The 22,130-nt window shown below is 28.1% G+C and overlaps 1 protein-coding gene across 5 annotated transcripts in view; it reads right to left on the bottom strand.

Moving 5' to 3' along the window:
- Positions 1-5,268: 5,268 nt before the first annotated feature.
- Mef2 (myocyte enhancer factor 2) overlaps positions 5,269-22,130 on the bottom strand; it is a 362,113-nt gene continuing 345,251 nt past the window's right edge. For 4 of the 5 annotated variants that reach the window (XM_075360828.1, XM_075360829.1, XM_075360831.1 and 1 more), the window contains 4 exons: positions 20,512-20,672; positions 17,328-17,473; positions 12,666-12,781; positions 5,269-6,043 (listed from right to left, as the gene is read on the bottom strand). In XM_075360828.1, the coding sequence (XP_075216943.1) occupies positions 12,693-12,781; positions 17,328-17,473; positions 20,512-20,672 (396 nt within the window). In that variant the 3' untranslated portion in view covers positions 5,269-6,043; positions 12,666-12,692. The remainder of the gene's footprint in view (positions 6,044-12,665; positions 12,782-17,327; positions 17,474-20,511; positions 20,673-22,130) is intronic. The other variant, XM_075360832.1, reaches the window with a different exon arrangement.

The following is a 22,130-nucleotide window of genomic DNA, read 5'->3' as shown; positions in this document are numbered from 1 at the left end:
CATCATTTTAATTTTCATAAAACAAAACACAGTACATTATACGATTTTAAGGATACTATCTAATAATGGCAATTGCACAAATATAAATGGTAAGTATGGTGTGAAATGGTTTGTCAACATCATCTAAAATTAAAGAACAATAGGCACTGTGTAAGGCTACAAGACACAAAGGATCTGCAAGCAACATTACATAACAAATTACATTGCATTTTATAATACATTACGATACATCTCACCATATTTAATTATAATATACAGTAATTAATTAATTACATGGCATAACATTACATAAATAACCATTAACACTAAATTAGACATTTATTTTGTCTATGTACATATTTTCGGCTCGGAAAAACTATGGGGATCAATTTGTTTTTGTTATATTATTATGTATACTATTATTATTATAATAATTAGGCACAACTGAAAAACAAATACTTTCAAACTGACATTTACTGTAACGATAAATCTATACAATGTTAACAATTATATAATCACTACAATAAAAATAAAATTTAAAACGTAATGATTTTCAATACTACAAAATAAATAATTAAATTTCTTGTAATAAGGCTAAATTCTTTTGTATGAATTAATAAAAATAATAATAGTTTTGTAATTGAATATAATACCTTACCAAAATTTGAGGAACTAATGCGTTTAGTTAAACTTATAAAAATTTAAATTCATTAAAATTGTAAACTCTCAATAATTAAAAGTAAATTAATAAAAAAAAGTATAAAAACTGAGATCATTGATTAAAAAATATGAAATGACTTTTATTTTTCTAAAAAATGAAATTAAAAATTATTCAACAAGACCAAATTCTGAAAAATATTATACAATGCTGAGGATATCAAGCTATACATAACATAAGAGCTAAAATAGCCTCCTAAAACACTAAGATTAGCTAGTTGATCTGTCGACTATTTTAGAGGTAAAATCGATAACACGACTAACTTAACATAAGCTGTAGGTAGATTCTATAACAACATATCGAAAACTTGCATAAATTAATTTTATTACCTTTCTATATGAATTAACTTCAGCATAATATGGCATCAAAATTAAACAACAGATAAAAAAAGTTCTGATCAAAGTTACAACTGAAGAATATATTGCACATGAATGTGCATTCATGTAAAAAAGGATATATTCTTTTCCTTACACACCTTAAATAATGGTCTTATGATTTTCATAAAAATTCTAAATTAGGTATTAAATTTAGCCTTTGTGAATTGGTTATATAAAATTATTTTTTACTAATATGTGTAATAAATAATTAACCAAAATTACAAATATTGGCTACATAACCTTAACAATTTTTCAATCAATACATAAATAAGGGACTTCAGGAATAAAACCTTCAAAATAATAATTTTAAATAATGAATAATGAAAAATAAATATTTCAAATTATGCTACGTGCACTTAAACAAAAAGTTAAGTACTCAGAGTATCCTAAAATACATTTAACGTAAATGGCAACTATTTCAGCACTACTTTACGAAAAAAAAAAAATAATTAAAAATTTTATACACGTATAATGTATTTGAAAGGAACAACTATCACTGTAAAATAATATCCATAATTAACCCTCAAACTGACAACATGGCTTTTCTGACTAAGGTATTCTATATTCAATTAACAAGAGTAAGATTGGAATATAGCTTTTTTAATATCCCCTTAAATATAATCCTATAATAAAATTCTTTATTTTTTTTATAGAAAACTAGTTAGTGTTATTGAAAATAGGTTTTTTTAAAAAATGTAAGATAGTAATGCTTTTTCCTTCTGCACCTCATTTACAAAAATATATATCAGGGATGTGCTTGGGCTGTGGTAGTTTTATTATAATAATAATAATGAGATTATTTATTTTTGAATTGATGTATGCATTTTTCCCTAAATACAAAATATTTGTAGTGATTTGTAAATTATGAAGACAAGTGCAAAACAAATGTTGGATAATTAATAAAAAAAGATTCTCAATAAAATTGTATAGTAAAGGCTTAAAAAAATATAATGTAACCATCATTATAATAAATTTATTACACTATCAGTGTTCTATTACTCTGATGATTCTACATAATATATTAAGAATGTTTATTTGAATAACAAACCTCTAAAATGATTTGCTGGAAAAGAAAAATATATCTGTCAACCAGAGGGTTTATGAAACATTATACTTTTATCATTTTTGTTCCATTATTATTACTGTTCATTTAACTGTATACTGATTGATGGGCTTTGCCAGTAGTTCCTTCATTATAAACTTAATACGGATGAATACATTACTCTTTATAACCTAATTTTTTATTATGTTTTTATTAGAAATTAAACATTTACAAAATTTAAAGACTAAACCAAAAAAATTAAGTACATAATTACGTATTTAATTTTTACCAAAACATTCATTCATAAAAAGAAATCCTAATTATTAATAATTATATCAGTAAAATACTTTATGTATAGGTAAAAAATAAAGTCAATTTGAAAGTAATATGTATTCCAATTATACATAAATACATATACACATTAATTATCAATAGATTTTATTTAACCAACTGGTGTTTCCACTAATTGTAAATAATATTTTAAACATGAAATGAGATAAAAGAGATATTTTTTGTCAAAAATTGTTTTTCTTCAAAAATGAAAAATCATAACTGAAAACTTAGAAACAGCATGTACTAAAAATATTCATATGTTTTTAAAGATAAACATATTATTGAGAAATATTTATTTTAAATAAATATCAAATTTATACTATTAATTTCATTTAAATTCATTTTAGAATGAATATATGTAACATAATTCCATTAATAATCCTTCCACTGATAATGAAAAATACATGTAAAGAAAGTATTAATAAAATAATGTACCAGAATACATGACTTATTTTTTCTTTTTAACAAAGTTATTAAGACACAATCTTAGCTCAATACAGCCTGATACACCTATTCAAGGAGCAAACGGACCTGCCTTTCCCCTGAAAAACACTATTACACTAAATTTTTATAAAATCTGTAAAGCCAGATCCAGATGTAAGGAGTAACAAAATATGTCATAGGTGTTGAATTAGAAATTTTTTTTAAACTATCTCGTAAAGTCATTCTCTGGGTATGCTCCCAGACATAAATGCCACAAAACTTGACTTACTACCGCTCTATAGCTAAACATCTTTTCTTGGGGTAGTATAATCATTATTCATGTTATGTAAATATATTAATACTATGCAAAAAAATTGTACTCTGGCCACTAGAAATAAATTAGAAGAAATACAAGAGTAAATAGTTCAATTCATTTAATGTCTATGGATTATAACAAATTAGCATCACTAATTAATTAAAAAGTCGATATTGATGACAAGCATATTGAAATTATAAACACAAGTAGTACAGCATAAAGCTAAATATGAGTGTAGAACTTTCAGAAAAAAATTCATGGCAGTAAATATAATCGACAATAATAAATCAAATTTCAAGGGTAAGTACAGCAATAATAAATGTGTACTTTGAGAATCATTTTCAAAATTAATATGTCCAGAACTGTTCCATTCATTAAAAAAATAACAATTTTTAAACATGGTTTGTACAACAAACAAATAGAAATATAAACTTCTCTTTTATCACAAATCACATGATAGTGTAGAACATACAACTGCTATAAAACAATATTGTGCTGGTGTACCAACACAAATCATAAATAACTACCAAAAAATTCTATATGTGTAAGTATATAAAATAACTGTATCAAAATGTTCAGTTCAGTTTTCTCAAATTAAGATAAATAACATCTGTACAGAATATTTTATAAAATAAAATTAAAACAAATACATTTTACTGTAAAGAACTTATTAATGCAGTAATATTGTTTTATGATAGATAACTGCACTGTTTCCTACAAACCGGAAAAAAAAAATAATTTTATGAAAACCTACATTTTTAAAGGAAAAATTTTAATTATACATAACAAACATTAACATCTTAATGTAAGAATACTGAAATATGGGAAAAAGTTGCAAATAGACGAACTGAAATACTGAACATTTTAGTGTGAAACCAGAAATCAGATTAACATACATGATTTCTATGAATACCTGATACATTAATTAACTTTCTTTTTACAAGAATAATTAAACTAACGTACAACCGATGATTTAACATTTCCATTTATTCATATACTTTACTAAATGAAGAACAGTAAAATTAAAATTTATACATGTACATACGATGCACAAATATAAACATACATGCAAAAATAAAAAGGCAGCTACAAAATGTAACTTTGTGAACAATGAAATTAAGTGTAAACTCATACAAGAAGCTCTCTCTTAATTTAACTAAAAATCAATATAATTAATATTTATTATAAGTATAGTGATGGCACAATTAAGGCTAGATAAAAATCACACCGCAATAAAAAAATTTTCAATCGCTGACATTATGGAAAGAGATACATACGATCTTAAATATTTATGTATAAAATGTACATTATAAATAAAACAGAAAAGTGTATTATTTTTAATAAAACTTTCATTTGAAAGACATAATACTTAAATATTTCTGAGGCTTTTAATAATCACATACATATTTATTTACAGTATATAAGATATACATAATATATAAAGTTATGTATAAAAATACTTATTCTTACATTATTTTATACCAAATCAAATATATTTGAGCCAAATTTGTCATTATTATAACTATAGTAGATTTTACAATTTGTTTGTATTTTTTTTTTTTTTGTAATCATAAATATCTTTAAAATATTGGATTAGTAAAATTAAAATTACTATCCTCATGGAGCTGTAATGTCTTGTACAAAAATATATATATATACCATATATTTATATATATAATATATACGAGAGTTTGAATGAGCTTACACTCTTTTCTTTTTAAACAAATAAAATTATTGTACATACAGAATATTGTATTAAACCTGCCACTAACAGGACTCTTTTCCTTATATAAAATTATAATAATTATATATAGTATTACAAAATATGGATACACTAATATATAAACATACTGTTGCACAACAATTTTAATAGTTTAATTATACACATAATGTATATATATAATCTTAATAATAAGACTTCTAAAAACTATACACTTTTAACTTTTGTTTTTTTTTTTAGATAAATTATTAAACAAAATTGCAAAGCAATTTTTATTTTTATTTAAATATCTAAATCAATATTATATGTATTGATATATTTCAAAATTAGTATGTGAATAACTAAAATAATTATGTAGTGACGTTAATGATATATTAACGAGTAAATAAAATTTATACTGCACTAAATAATAACATAACCCTACAATGATAAAAAAAAATAAAAAACTTAATTAAAACTATTTATTTATTAGTATATAAATGTGTGTACATTTTAGGTTCATCCATATACATGATATAAACAAATTATAGCTTGTTCTAGAAAAACCAAAATTTGACAATTATTCAATACATCTTTTTATTAGTATATAAAGCTATTGTCATTTTTTTTCTATAACAATTTCTGTATCATGAAAAAATACTGACTCAACAGTAAAATTCATATACAATATTAATAAAATAACATTTCCCTAACAGAAATACCTTTTGTTACAAATAAAAAGGACACTTCACTCGTCAACAAATCATAAATGTCACACAAGATTACTAAAAAAATTAATCTACAAATATGGCAGCGTGAACAGTAAACAATTTTGTGATATGGCTGCTAAGACTGATATGCTCACAGTTGTAATTTGACAATAATTACAATATGTTGTAGTAGTTGTAATAAGTAAACGAGTAGTTCTAGTAGTAGTTGCAGTTACGGTAGTAGCAATTGCATATTTATCAAAATGTGGACACTCTGTAGAATGTTCTCACACCACTGACAAAAAAATTCCATCTATGGCACGCAACGGACGACCTTCAGTCAGCTGCAGCACTCTTTACAAGTGGTATGATGTTCAATGTGGCATCTAAGCAGCATACCAAAGGAGCTGCGGCAGCTACTGTGTCCGATTACTCTCTGCTTCCACCTGGAAACATATTACCCAAAATTAGAAAAACTAAAACTTACTTTGACTTTTATTCTACATTTTAAACATTAAAACATCAAAGATCATCATTAACAATTTAAAAAAAAAACAAAATAAATAATAAACAGGATTGTGAAAAGCCAGATTATAATGATGTGCATCATACAAGAATTTTAAAAAGAGAGAACATTAATGCACATAATTCTCTTATTAAGGTTCCAAACAACATTACAAAATAAAAAAAAATATTTTTTAATATGCGCTGGACAACCCTTATATCTTCAAACCTTAAAAATGTTATCACTATATGAACTACTTCTCTCATTATGATGATATTGTGTTCAAATAACTAAACGCTTTGGTGTAATACATCAGTTAGGTGTAATGACTACATACTAACTTTGCTGGTTCATATTTTGTAATAAATAAAAGAGATTGTCCAGTTGATTAAATATTAATTTTAATAAGTTATAAAGATCATTACATGTTTAACGTTTTAGTTTCAGTTACAATAAATGAAGATTACATTGTTAATGAAAGTGTACATGACAGAATGAGATCTAAATTTAGACTGAACAACGCATTAATAATGAAATACTAATATAAAATATCAGCTGATAAAATAGTCTAGCTGGATACAAATTTATTTACTTTTACAAAAGAGTAAGTAGAACAAAACAGTTTATGTATTTATAAATTAATATGAAAAACAGAGTGAGTCTTAACAAAACTGCCCGTCAAAAAAAAAAATCACAATTTTCTTTTTACAATATTAAAGTGCACATATTAGAAACAATATCGTGAAAAATAATAACATTAACAATCACTGATCTGTGATCACAATAATATATAAATAATAAATATAATAATAATAATAAGTGTTCTGCTCAAAAGGAGGTTTTTACATGGCCGCCTTCCACTCTGCTCGATTCTGTGCCAACTGTTTCATTTTATAGTAAATTCCTTCCCTTTTTATATTGTCTGTCATTTTCATTCGTCTCTGACCTCTTGCTTTCCTCCCCGTTACAAATTCTTCCAATGCCGTCACCAACAGGCAGCCACATCTCTGTCAGTGCCCAACCAACTGCATTTTCTTCTTTTTATAATTTTAATAATAATCGCCTTCTCTTCTCCTTCTCTATGAAGCACCTCCTCATTCCAAACTCATAATGATTTGAGTTAATATTATGTAACTCGTATGTTATATGAGTTGTATATTATGTAACTTTCATTATATAAATTATTTATATAATAAATAAGTTATATTATCTATATTAACAATGTAATTATAAATGAATGAATGATACAAATATAACCTAAAATGTTGTATCTTAACAATTGTTCAGTTATGCATATTGCTTTAATTAGTTTGAGACTATTCACATTTATTTTTCATATCGTATCAATAATAATCATACAATTGTGAAATAAATAATAGTCACAAAGATCATGGTCATTTTAACTTGGTTTATCAAGCATATTTTATTATGTATATTGTAAGTGAATATATAAATTGATCAAAATCAATGATCTGAACTGTATGATTAATTGTACCTACAATCATATAGATTTAGGATTTCTTCTAATGTGTTGTTTGTGGGTATACTGGGAAAATGTATCCAATGGCCGGTATATAACTTACGCCACTAATAATTTAATGAATACATATCTCATAAATAAATTAAATAATCTCTTGTACTACAGTCAAATAGATCTAGGATTTCTTCTAATGTTGTTCATGGATCTACTGGGAAGGTGTATCTAATGGTGAGCAACTTATTCAATTGACATTTAACATGTATATAAATCTGATATCAAAATATTCAATAATAAAAAATTTTTGGTAATCTATTCCTCAAATAAATCAATCAATTAATAAGTAATCTCTGGTGTCTTATTGTACCACAGTAATAAATCAATACATAATACTAATTATAAGTATTATTTATATGTTGTATGAATGTGTGCATGTATATAGTGTATATGTGCGTATTTATGTAGTGTAGTAATTAGTCTGTAGATATTAGGATTGTAAGAGCAATATGAATGTAATATCACAAATAAATTAATATAGATATGCAGATTAGATTATAAATAATAATATGGTATTTATGTGCATATTAGCAATCATACTATGAGAAAACAAATCCGATGATATAATAATAATAATAATAATAATAAAATATATGAATATTAAACCAATCATTAGAGATTGGCAGTAAGCACAATTTGTGCACAGGACTTCTTAATTGACCATTAACTGGATCTAAATCAACAACCCTCACAAGGCCGTAAGAACCCGGATAAACCTGGGTTACAATTCCATGTTTCCAGTTCATGGGTGAAGAATTTTTTTTTGGTAATTAATACTAAGTCTGTAATGCAAAGGTTACAGGAAGGAAAATTCCATTTACTGCATTGCTGAAGATAATGTAAATAGTACTTGGACCGTAGTCTCCAAATAGATTGCACAAATTTTTTGTAGTAGTTGCCACTGGCCTAAGTGAGTAATTTCAATTTTTGGCAATTGGGTTCAGGTACAGAAGTAAGTAGACAACCAATGAGAAAGTGTACCGGTGATAGAGGTTCTGGATCTCTGTGATTGTAGAAATAGCGAAAATAGCATGGGAACTGAGACTTTTAACTGTGCTCTCCCATAAACCATCAAAATGCAGAGAAGATGGAGGTATAAATGACAAAGTTATACGCTTTGTATAGATTAGAATGTTTGAATGTCTGACTTTCAATGGAAGTTGGAACCATTATCAGATAACTTGAGTAGGGATTCCTCTACATGATATAAATATTTTAAATGCTGTGACGAACGATTGTGAAGTCTGCCGGCCATGACAAATCATAAATGGATCACCATAGTCTACTGTGCAAGCAGAGGATGGTTGGGAAGCACTCTGGAAGGGGGAAGTGTTAATAAAGACCTGTTAGACTTGATTGTATGGGCACAAGAATCAAAGGTAAATTTCTTCCAGCAGGAATTCAAAATGTAATAGTAATAATGATTACACCACTATGACAATGCATTATAAGTAAAACATTATAGGAAAACCTCTCCACATTACAATTCAAAAGGAAATGAAAACTTTTCAGCATAGGAAATTATTAACTTAATAATGAAAGATCTAATAGTAACAGGGTTTCACATATACATAAATCACAATTACCTAAAATGCCATCTTTGCATTAAGCAGATCTATTTAAGAGTACTGATTAAAGAATCACAAAACAGAACAGTATGAAGAATTACACAATTCAATTAAAATATAATAATTCCATCTTTGCATATTTAATACATTTCTTTAATATTCGGTAAAGTTCAGATTTTTGTTTGTTTATACAAGTTTAAAGGATTTTTGTTTATGCATGTTTTTGTTTAAAGGAATTAAAGAAATACATTAGAAGACATTTAATATTTTTAATAACTTTGCATTATTGATAGTAGAATTTTAACAAAGTAAAATTTTAGGCTTTTTTTTGTAGTAATGCATTAAAAGTTACTGTAGTCTTGGTACAGTGAATTAAAGTTTGTAGCAAAAAATATTAAGTTGTTACAATGAATTACTTTCAGCCAGAGATCCTTTGCCACAAAAAGTATTATAAAAATTCTTCTTTTATGAGGCTGATATGAATCAATGATCTGCAATTGCAACTTTGTTCCAAAAGTATTCTCTTCATACATGCATAGACCAATAAAGAAAAGATTTCTATTAATTTATATTTAATATTTGAAAAAAATACATTTTTTTAAGAATCTTGACATTACATTATTTCATGGTTCACCTTATGTTCCCTTGTGTCTTCTTATTTATCATTTTAAGTATGCTACAAAAACAGTTCAGTCCTAAACATTTTTCACTTTCATTAAAATGAAGGCACATACATTAATGATTGTTTTTCCATCTATTAATTTTCTTGACTTTAACAAAGATGCAACATTAAGAACAGGTGATATTTTGACATTTGACCAGTTTTGGTATCCTTCCTCTCCACTTGGGTTTATGGACTTTCTTTTTACATGTTCTTTCACTATCTTCCATTTTAACAGATATTCTTCTGTTGACTCAAGTGAAACAGCCTTATTCTGTGACTTAGCGAGTGAAATTCTACTTTTCTTTTTTGGTTCAGAGAAGTCATATTGAAGTGGATTAGGAATTTTAGTTTTGAATCTTTTTGCAGACTTGTCACAATATCTGTACAAACTTTGTTTTTGTTATATGATGCTACTCTGAGATATTCTGATTTTCTTCTTGGGTTTTGGTAGATCATTGTATATTGAAACTGATTCTTTTTAATCTGATACAGTGATAATACCTGAATCAGAATTACTTAAGAAAATATGTTATTTATTCACTGATTATTTAACATTCAAATATATAATACTCAAACTGGACTAAAAATTAAATGAAATGTTCTGAATACACAATATGTGTTTTAAATTTAAATTAAATTTGTTTAGCTCATGGCATATCATGTTTCTCTCTTCAATATATTTAATATGTTACTATACTTGCAGTTAACAGAATAGTTTAAAATACTGGATGAATAATATTTTACAATATTAACAGTTTTATATGATATTACATATAAATATTGTTTCCCATTGTATTAAATTTGATCAATTAAGTTTTATATCAGTTTTAATTAATAACTTTAATGCATTAAAGAAGCAATGATAATGTTTAAAAACGGACAATAAAATCCAGTCGAAAATAACAAAACTAAATTTTCAACTGAATCGGATGAGTATGCTTGATTCTGAAAAGTTTCATTGTTGAATGTAATTTTATATTTTTTGAAGTGATCACAGATTTCATAGATTACTGTTTTTTGCAGTTTTCTTTCATAGAGTTATCATCAATGTTTAACTTTTTGATGAATTATCTGGTTTGTAAATAATTAAATTTTTTTATGTGTCTAATTTTGTTTTATTTAGTTAAGTTTTTTTTTTTGTTATGTAGATTTCCCTTTTCATCATGTTCTGTATCACCTTCTATTTTAAAGATGTTAACTGTCTTATAACTACTTGTTCTAGAACCAGTTTTATTAGTTTCAGATAAATTAGTAGTTATGTTTTCATTCTTGATTGTTCTACTTGTAAATCTATCAAAGCATTCCATCAATTCAGTATCTAGTGAATAAACGCTTATTGCTTTATTTTTTGTTGATATTAAGTCATTAGTTATTTAAGAGTAATATTTTTTTAACATGCTCCTTGTCTTCCAATGAGGAAAATCCTTGCAGTACACAAGATTTTATTGCTGATAAATGAATTGGACTTTTACAGTCAGTTTTATACGAAATCTGAACAATATTTTCTAAGTTAATGGAATTATTAAATTCATCAATAAAATTATGTGTACATTCACAATCTTCATTAATTTTAGATTCAATAGTTTGAGTAGATTAAAAAAGTATTTAAGTGAATTATCTGTTTTATAATGACGTATATGTTTACCGAGTTGAGCTTTCGAAGCAAATACCGCAGGACATGACAGGCACTGATTAAAAAATGGTTGACCTAAGTTTGTGCTACCAATTCCGTTTTCAGAAATAATTTTTAAAACAATGTTTTGCATATCATCTTGTACATAAACCATTTAAAGTTTTAAAGCAGCTGCTTATGATTTAATAATTTATTACAATGTTTCTTCATGTGTAAATAAATTGCATTTTTATTTTTGAAAACATAGTAACATATTTGGCATTTGTATATACTGCTGTCAGCAGCAGTCCGCCTTACCTTTTGAGGTGTCTCATTAGTGTGAACTTTAAAAGCATCTTTTATTACTCTGTTAGCCAAGAAAGCTAATTTAAAAATAAAATTCATTTTCATATTAAAAAAAAGGCCATTCAGAAGATATTTCTATGAAATGACTCAATGAGTACAAAAGAGAAAAGGAAGCAATGAAATATTTTTATTTTAATAATTTAATATGTTCCATGAGAAATACAAATACTGAAAATATGAATATTAATACAATATCACAAGAATGAATATAACTCTGCATTAAAATGTAATAAAAAATTTAACATTATAGGTAGTACGAGTTGATTTGTAATATATTTTATGACCGATGTGAATTGGTACTACATTAAAGTAAGTAATCAGTTATAATAAAACTGTACTTTTACATTTAAAATGTTAAAATTTCTATGAGTATCTTTTTAAGTGAATAAAGGATTAGTAAAGTGTGTACACATTTAAGTACATGAATGTATCCACATCTTGAGTAAAAATCAAGTGAAAGTGCAGATATCAGATGCAGTAATTTAAAATTTATTGCCACTAAGAACAGATAGTCCCTAAAACGCTTTAAAACATGAAATCCTGGAAGCATAAACTGAAAGAGGAAAAAATTAAAAATGTCATAAAATTAATTCAAGGAATGTTCAATGGAATCCATGTCATTGAAGTTCAAGTATTAGCTTGGAAATTGCAGATCAGCATATACTGAAGCTGCTATACTACTACTATATTTAAGCTGATCAATGTACCACGTCAATTTTTTCGTTTTTAAAAGTAAGTTTAAATTAAAAAATGTAAACAAAATCTAAAGGAAAGAGAAGAATTACTGATTAGAATCATTAGCATTTAGTGACTCATTACCATGGGTAGCAGAGAGTGTTGTAATGGCTATGTAGCCCATGCATCTCGTGGCCTCTTATTCACAGGACCTGTCTCGTAGTCATGCCGTGTATCACCCGGAGACCCAGACATCGGACCTGTAAAAGAATAAAAATATAATGAAACAGAAAAATGTAAAAATTATTTAAAAAAATAAACCAATCAATTATAAGAAACCAAAAAACTGTGATATTTAACTTATTATACAATTTTTTATAATACATCCTGGTGTTAAAATCAGTGGATATAACAAGCTATTGCAGCAATTCTCTAAATAGTTGCACACTCATCTACTGTGGATCTTCAGTCTTAGCGTTCCCTTCCATTAGTCTTAATTTCCTATCCACCAGTTAAGCAGTCTAAATTTCTGTCACTTCTCATGTTAAAAACAAGATGGAAACTATCATCTTTGATCTGCCATAAATATTTTTATTATTATAGTTTACTTTCCCTTTTGTAATAAAAAATTAAATTAACAAACTATAATAATGTTACAAAGAAAACAACTAAATTTGATTAGACTGATTATTCATAATTTTATATGTACAAATGAGCTGTATTAATCTTATTATATGCTAAGACAAATTCTTTATTTTTTATAATTTATGTTTATTAATTTCACTTTGTTTTTTGCTTTGACAGCTTTCTGGGAGATTAATTGACAGTGGACCATTGATTATCTGAATACCCATAACCAAAGATCTATTATTCAAACTCAATTTTATTAGGTAATTGAACATGAAATGTGTAGCTTTAGAAGAATAACAATTCAGCTTCCATTGATAAAGAATTTGTCCCAACAGAAATTTATGAGTCACCAATGTTATCATTTAACATCAGCAGCATCCACACAAGGTTTTGTTTAGTTTGTACTTGTTAATAAGTGAACTCACATTATGTACTGCATTTGTTTGCTGCACTGTTTTTCAAGTGTTTTTATACTGTCTTTGATTTTTTAAACATTTAGTGCTTCTTAATTTTTAATTGTGCCCAAGAATTAAAACTTTTAATTTAACTGTTTTACAATTTCTTCAAAAAGAAAGAGAGTGGTGTTGTCAATAAACAATAAACTACAAATAAAATCTTTCTTCAGATTTATCATCTGAAGAAAGGAGAAACAGCTAATGCATTGGCTTCCAAATTTAATGATGGTAGATCAATGATTACCGATAAAAAAAAGTGAAATTATGCTAAGTTCTTATGGTGGAAAACATGAATCTTTTGAAGGTACTGTCGTCAGAAAATGAATGAAAACAGCTGAAAATCACAAGTTAGATTGTGCAGTGTACACGTGGTTTGTGCAACAAAGAAGCAATGGTAAATCTATCAGGGCCTATTATTTGTGGGAAGGCACTTATAATGAATGAAAAACTCACAAGGCAAGCCACACTTAAAAGCTATGACACATGCTGGTTGCAAGAATTCAAATCGAGACATGGCATATGTCACCTAGATATTTCAGGTGAAAAACTTTCTACTAATTTTGAAAGTGCTGATAATTTTAAGAAACAATTTTTGCTTATAAAAGAAAAAGGGTAAAACATTGAATGTATCTACAATGCTGATGAAATCAGGTTTAAGTGGAAAACTCTTCCAAAAAAAAAAGTTAGTGTCCAGAAACAGAAAATATACTTCTGGGTTCAAACTTAATAAAGAATGTGTTATAAGTATGACGTGCACAAATGCAAGTGGTTCCCAGAAATTGAAATTAACTGTTATAGGAAAATCCAAGAAAACAACATATTTCAAAAATATTAATATGAATTACATCAGACAAATGCTTGGATAGACATTGAAAATTTTACTGAATGGTTTAATGACATTCCTTCAGTGAAGGAAAGAAAACCTGAAAATAAAATTAGTGATCCTGTATTGCTGCTATTAGACAACACTTCTGCATATCCTTTAGCTGATTCATTACATCAGGCTTGAGGATATTGATCCTCTGGCTATGTTCATCCTACCTAGCGTAACCAGTATACAACAAACCAGTACATCAAAGTGTTATAGAAATATTCAAATGGCTATATCAAGAATCTTTTCTCTGGTACATATTATTTACTTTAAATTAGTAAGATTCCAACAGTTAATAAAAAAATTTAACTTGAAGGAAAGTGCCTGGGACAATGTAAAAACACTCTAAAACGAGCTAAGTGTTTAAATCAAACACTAAACAAGGAAAATAAATCTGATATTGAATATCAAGAAGCAGATATTGAAATCATTCAGCAGTCAATATAGAAGATTCCTTAGTTTGAGAATTGTAACAAAGAAGTTAATAATGATTTAATAATGAAGTTAATAATGAACACTAAACAAGGAAAATAAATCTGATATTGAATATCAAGAAGCAGATATTGAAATCATTCAGCAGTCAATATAGAAGATTTCTTAGTTTGAGAATTGTAACAAAGAAGTTAATAATGATTAAAGGTGGATTAAGCTGATCCTGGTTTTCAGTTACTAACCGAAGATGAGATAGTTGTGTCATTAAACAAACATCATGTTCACGAAACAGATTCTTCTGATGAAGAGAATGAGAATGCTACAAATATAAAACCACCGATGGCAGAAAAGGCTTGTCTCTAGCAGTGAGAAAACAGGGTTTCAGCTTGGAGCAGACAATATAAATTCTTCAAAAAAGTGTTAATCAATGGTAGGTAGGTTTATTGTATGTTCAAAATTTTATGTATTTTTTTAAATTAGCTTTACAGAGCAGTACAGAACAGCATAAAGAATACACTGTACAAAATGCTGTACTGTAGTTTGTACTGTATGTATTTTTTTATTTTACAGTTTTATTGATGCTGTATTTATAACAGAGTTTATTGGAAATGATTTTGAAGTAAAAAGTTTTAATTTTTAACACAATGAAATCAATGTTTTTAATTTACTGATCTGTCATCTGAAAGGGCCCTGGTCCCAAGAGGTTTAGATTACAATGCTTTAGTGTAATTAAAAAAAAAATCTTTGTGCAATGCAAACAATGCCTAGTACTTGCAAATTTTTTTTTCAGACATGTTATAAGACACATATATTACTTAATTTGATGCACACTGGCTTTTTTGTATTTTTTTTGTCGGATAGTGTATGGTAAAATTAGAAATAAATTTGATAAATAATGATATGTAGTTTTTAATAATTTTTATTTACTATAGTATAACCACTCTATGTTGATAACTTCCTGTTCAACTGGAAATGAACAAACAAGTTTTCTGCAAGTATCTGCTCAAGTTTTATATGTAATGCACGAAAGAAAAGAAAATGTAAATTAATAACACTTTATTAATGAAATTCCATATGTAATTTATTCATTTTTTAAATAATTTTATAACAGTAATATTTAATACTAAGTAGTATTGGGTAAAATAAAAATAATTTGTGAAACTCCCAATTAAAATAATGTCAGTCCTAATTTTATCTGTTTGATTTGGGGTCAAGCAGTCACATGTACATCCTACCTTAGGCCTTTTCTCTCATGGTCAAGTACACTCTGCCTACATTATTAAATTAAAAAAGGACACACTAGTTTATGGATCCTGAAAAAAAAAAGCTGAACTAGATATCTAAACAATCATGTGAATCAATCAACAAAATAAATGCATTATTTTTCATTTAAGTTGTTAATAAATTGGTACTCTAATACCTTCATTGCAGGGGGAGACAAAGATGTTCATACACTACTGGTGTACAAGCTCATTCTAGTATGATAAACGAGATATTTTTGTTATCAAAAAGATGTCAACAAAACTACTCCTCTCCAGAAACTTATTTGGTAGTTGTTTATAGTGTAGAGATAATTTTTTGCCAACAAATTTGAAAAAATGTCAGCTACATTCACAAAGTTAAAGTAACTCAAGAACTTAGCTCGTTCAGAAAAACTGTAATTCACTTAAGAAAATGTTATTATGACGCTAAATTAAATCTCTTCAATAAAGACTTTGTTTCATTTTTAGGCAGAACAATCATTTTGGTCAGCCTGTAGATCTGAACATTTTACTAATGGTCTACCTTTATTCAGTAAAATAAAAAGTTGGGAGTATCATTTAAGGGGTAAATGTGGGAATAATCTTTAATAAGACAACTCTAATTCTGTTATGTTGCAAACTTCAAGAGATAAATCTGAAACACGGCTAGATTCTGACAACTGTTGTAAAGAAACAATAAAAATACTCTACAACTTCTATACGATAAGATTATTCTTGAGAAAATTTTTAGCCTGTTTTAAAAAAAGATTTCATCACAATCTGACCCTAATAACATGTGTAGTTACACATCATCACTGAGCTAAGTAACAACCTCATCAGTGTATTAAAATGAATATTAATAACATGTGTAGTCATGTAATTAAATTACTTTAATTTAAATCTCAATATCATTAGAATTCAAATAAAATTTATAAACATTACTGACAAAGCATAATTGTTTTGTATTTTGAATTATAAAAAATATTTTAAAAGTAAAATAACATGAATATATCATGTAGTATTGGTATCATTATGAATAAAGTATGTATATTACTAAAGTCATTTAGGAAGAAATAACAATGCCTTATAATGGTAAATTGTTAATCCATTAACTAACTATAATTGATATGAAAATATGAAAAAAAAAATTAAAATATAAAATGAATGTTCAACAAACCTGGTAGATGATGTGACAGTGGATGCGATAGATGACTCAATGTGTGATCTCTTGGAGGGGATATAGGTTCACTTTTGATCCGTACTGTTCTTGGTGAAGGTGATGAAGGTGGCGGTGAACTACTCACTCCTAAATGAGGGAGACCACTGAAATAAGAACAATCAAAATTAAACTGCAATCAAGCAAAAATCCAACCCCTCTTAATAAATAATAAATCAAGCACAATCATGGAATCATTCATATAAGTTCTTAAAAAGTTATTGCTATAAAATTTTAAATATTAAAAAAAAATATAATACAAAGTTCTGAAAAATATGTAATATAAAATATACTCATTAAATTGTTAAATAGTATGATGAAAATAGTAGAAATTGGAATTAAATCACATTCAATAGTTGGGAACTACTAACAGAACAATGTTATTATTATTCTGTAAATAGACTATCGGAATGGGGTCTGATAATTATTTCTTTTAACCCTATGAAAGGATTATTAAAAGTGGTTGATAATTCTGGTTGCTGTAGTTTGTGAATGACACTAAAATATAAACAACAATTTTTTTTTGTAAATATACAAAAATAAATAATTTGTAATGCAGACAGAAAGTCTTTATTTTCAACACTTAAAAAAAGGTGTAAACTTCTAAACTTCAGTTTATATAAATGTTTCAGTTTCAGTTTATATAAATGTATTATGTTATTTCAAATAATGAAAAATATACTGGGTGATCAAAAAGTTACAAAACTCTAAACCCATTAAGGTATCATCCTGACCCCAGTAGAAGACGCCCATTTTGTGATGTTCTCAGTTGCCATACCACCTAGCACTGATGTTTACCAGAGGTGGTGTTTTAGATACTCTTAAAATTGATAACAAAACACAGTTATCAGTTTGGCCTCTCAGAATGCCACTGATGTAAATACCTCAGCAGACATTTCCATCAGTGAATTTGCACAACCTACGATCGCCTTCATATGGGCTCTTCTGACAAGGATCGCCTAACATAACTTACAACTCTGAACTATCAAATTATTCAATTCATGGGAGCAAGATCTCAGCACCTTCCTTTAACACTGAAAGTTTTACACAAAAACTCTTCCTATATTTAACCTTGATTAGATTATGCACTCAGATCATTACTTGATTGAGTCCATAAACACCAAAAATTCTACCTTCATATCAACAAAACATGTGAGATATGACTTTTGATTACAATTATAACTAAAATACGAGTGTGTTTTTCAAGTAAGGTCCAACTGGCTGCAGGTATGTAAATTTTGTACAGGTGTCGAAACACACATGTGCCCTGGCATGCCTTGCACATTTGCAGTCATTGTATCACTGTGTACAGTTTATATTGTAAAGAACGGTTTCAAATAATTGAGCTGCCTGCCAATTGTGAAATATGGTCTGTGATTCAATTTTTGATCTCAAGGAACGTGTCAGTAGCAGACATTCATTGACAGATATATAAGGTTTATGGCCTAATTAAATGTGTGGCAGCAAAGTGTATAAATGGGTAAGGCTGTTCAAGGACAGGTGGAACAACATCCATGATGAACCGAAACTGGGTGACCTGTAACAGCAGACTTCATGTGTGAAGTTGATGCAAAAATTTGTGATGACTGGCGATTCACAATTTCCACTTTGTCACTGATATTACAAGTTTTAAGATCAGTACTATACAAAATTGTTTCTGAGATCTTGCAGTTCAAAAAACTGTGCTTGCGATGGGTTCCTAGGTTGCTTTCTGAAGAATACCAAAAAAGTAGTGCTTTAACATTTTTGACCCAAAACACTAAGGAAGGAAATAAAATTTGGACTGCACTGTCACTGGGATGAGATGTGGGTTTCTCACATCACTCCAGCATCAAAGCGGCAGTCAATGTAATGGTGACACCCACATCTCCAGTCAATGTGAAAGCCAGACAATGTCAATACACTAGATTATGGTAAATGTGTTTTGGGACAAATATGATGTTCTGTTAGTTGATTTTATGCCCATAAGGACAACAATAAACTCTGCTGTGAGACCTTGATGAAGCTTCAGCATGCAATAAGCGGTGTGGCTAACTGTCATCTGAAGTTTTGTTACTCATTCTGCTGCTCAAATTCTAGAATCAGATCTTTCGGATAAGAAGAAATGCATCACCCACCATATAGACCAGACGTTGTGCCAAGCCTACAACCTGTTCCGCTACATGAAGGAGTTTATTGGCGGTCAGTGGCTTGATATCGATGAAGAAGACAACCATATCATTGAACAAACATTAAAGAATGGTTGTCTTCACAAGTGGCTGATTTCTATAACACGGGCATAATCAATTTGGTAAAACACTATAATAAATGTTGAAACAAACAAAGTAACTATGTAGAAAAGTAGCTTAAAGTGTAAAATGAAATAAAAAAGAAGTCTGACAATATCTTTACTAGTGTTATTTGTATTAAAGATAAAGAACAGACCTACATAAAAAATAGCCCTCTCATTTATGAAAATTTAATGAAACTGCAACATAACCAAATAACTGGAAGAAATAAAGCTACTGTGGCCAACAATGGATTGAAAATTAAAGAACAAGAGTTTTATGCTATCAAAAAGGAAAAACAAAAATTGTAATATTATAATTACATTTATTATATGAGCAATAAAATTTATTTTAATGTTAAAAATCTAAAAAAAATATAAAGTTCAGTGCTTTTATTATTTCCCATTTACTATATGCTCTATTCACTGTCTCTAAACCCAACATTATATTACTATTCTCCAGTATAGGCTGATGCAATTAGTCAAAAGTTACGTGATACAACATGAAATTTAAAATAACCATAAAATGTTTGATAATAGCTTTCTGATTTTTGAGAATTCAATTATAAATGTAGAAGAACTTTATTTGAGTATACCTATTTTACATGTCCTATACTGTCTTATGATAGATACATCCAACAATTTGTCTCATTGCCTACACACTCATCTTTATGTTATCAACAGAATTTTGCCTAGCGATACAAGATCACTCTAAGAACATTTACAATTTACTAAAGATTAAGAAAAAAAGGATTTTTTTTTTGTTTTAGTGATGTCCATGGATCTAATTTTAAACATGTAATCAAAAAATAAGAATTCTAATGCACTAACAACTAAAAAAATTGTAATAGTATCATAATGCAAGCCAAGCTCGCTTACCTCGAATGAGCTATAGACGAAGTCCAGCTTAATGCAGAGGCTAGACCCATATCTGAATTTGTCAAGTCTGTGAATAATCCTGGATATGAACTCAGGACTGGAGTCTGAAGCGCAACAACTGGTGTATTTAACGATGATGTAGCTACACTTGCTGACTGTTGCTGAAATATTTATGAAAGTATTTAGTACAAGCATACCTAAAATCAGTAAACTACAACAAATTACAAGGATCATTCAATAATTAAAAAGACAAATAGCTGTAGAGCAAAAATGGTTTATTAAATAAATAAAATTTTTTGTCTACTTTTCCACGTAATCCCCACCAACTTCTCTGCACTCGTCCCATCTTTTTACAAGTCTTCTTTTCCCCTCAGCAAAGAATTCTTTACCTTAATCTCGAAGCCAGTTTTGTACTTTTTTCTTTACCTCTTCATTGTCGTTAATGCCACGCAAAGCTTCTTTCATCGGACCAAACAGATAAAAATCCAAAAGGGGAACGTCAGGCTATAAGGAGAATGAGGTAGGAGCTCCCAACTCACTATGCCAATAGTTAACAGTGTCAGTTGTGCTGTATAAAGTTTAACGTTGTCTTGAAGAAGCACACCTTTCCTTTGCCATCCCAGACATTTTCTCTTGAACGAGTTATAGGCTGTTGATAGTGCTTTGCTCCTCCAAATAATCACAGAAAATCAGATCATGAGCACTCCAAAAGATGGTTAACATGACCTTACCAGCTGATGGCTGCATTTTGAATTTTTTATAGACAGGTGATTCAGGGTATTTCCACTGCATGCTTTGATGCTTGAACTGTGGCTCAAAATGATGTATCCAGTTTCATCACAGGTTAAAATCCTGTCCAAAATGTATCATCTTTGTCATTCAAAAGATTTTTGAGTTAGGTGCAAATGCGAAATCTCTCACCTTTGTGATGAATGATAAGCTCTCTGGGAACCCGACCTTCCACAAGTCTTACGGTAGTTCGTTTGTTTTGAATGTTGGAATGAGTTGTGCTAAAACTTAAGTTCTACATGAAACACTGATATGTTAGTTATGTTTTTCACTGGCTCTGTAAAATTTGCATTTTGTTTACAACGTTTAAAATTTACGCCATTCATCCTTATTGGATGTTTTTTTACACTTTTATTGCAAATTTGACTATTTGTGTTTTGTGCTAATAATTTAAGATGTGACTCTGGGATTTTTTAAATATTTAAGGATTTTTACTGGTGGGTAGCCTATACCAGTCATTAGGTTGGTTAGTAAGTGGTTGTTTTGTTTAACCACCCTTACTGGGATTGGGTTTGTGATGGATTATATTTTAATTTTTTGTGTTGTTTTGTTCCTTTGTTTAATATTTTGTTTCAGATATCTGTTACTAGGTAGACATCTTGTTTGTTGATTTGTTGCTAGCCTGTCATTGGCTCTGGTTTGTTTACATTTATTATACTTACTTAATTTATCTGTTGTTAAATTTTTTTGTTTGTTTTGAATACGAACAAGATGTGTGAAAGGTAAAACCTTCTGGTGATATGGTATCTGAGAGGTTCAGCATGATGATTCTTCATCATTGTCCAGTGACAAGGGGCTGAGAGCTGGACTATCAGGGGTCCCTGCTTATG

Source organism: Lycorma delicatula, chromosome 3, assembly GCF_047948215.1.
Source record: "Lycorma delicatula isolate Av1 chromosome 3, ASM4794821v1, whole genome shotgun sequence".
Lineage (NCBI taxonomy): Eukaryota > Metazoa > Arthropoda > Insecta > Hemiptera > Fulgoridae > Lycorma > Lycorma delicatula.
Note: the sequence above shows the minus strand (reverse complement) of the source record. Positions and strands in the feature narration are given on the sequence as shown.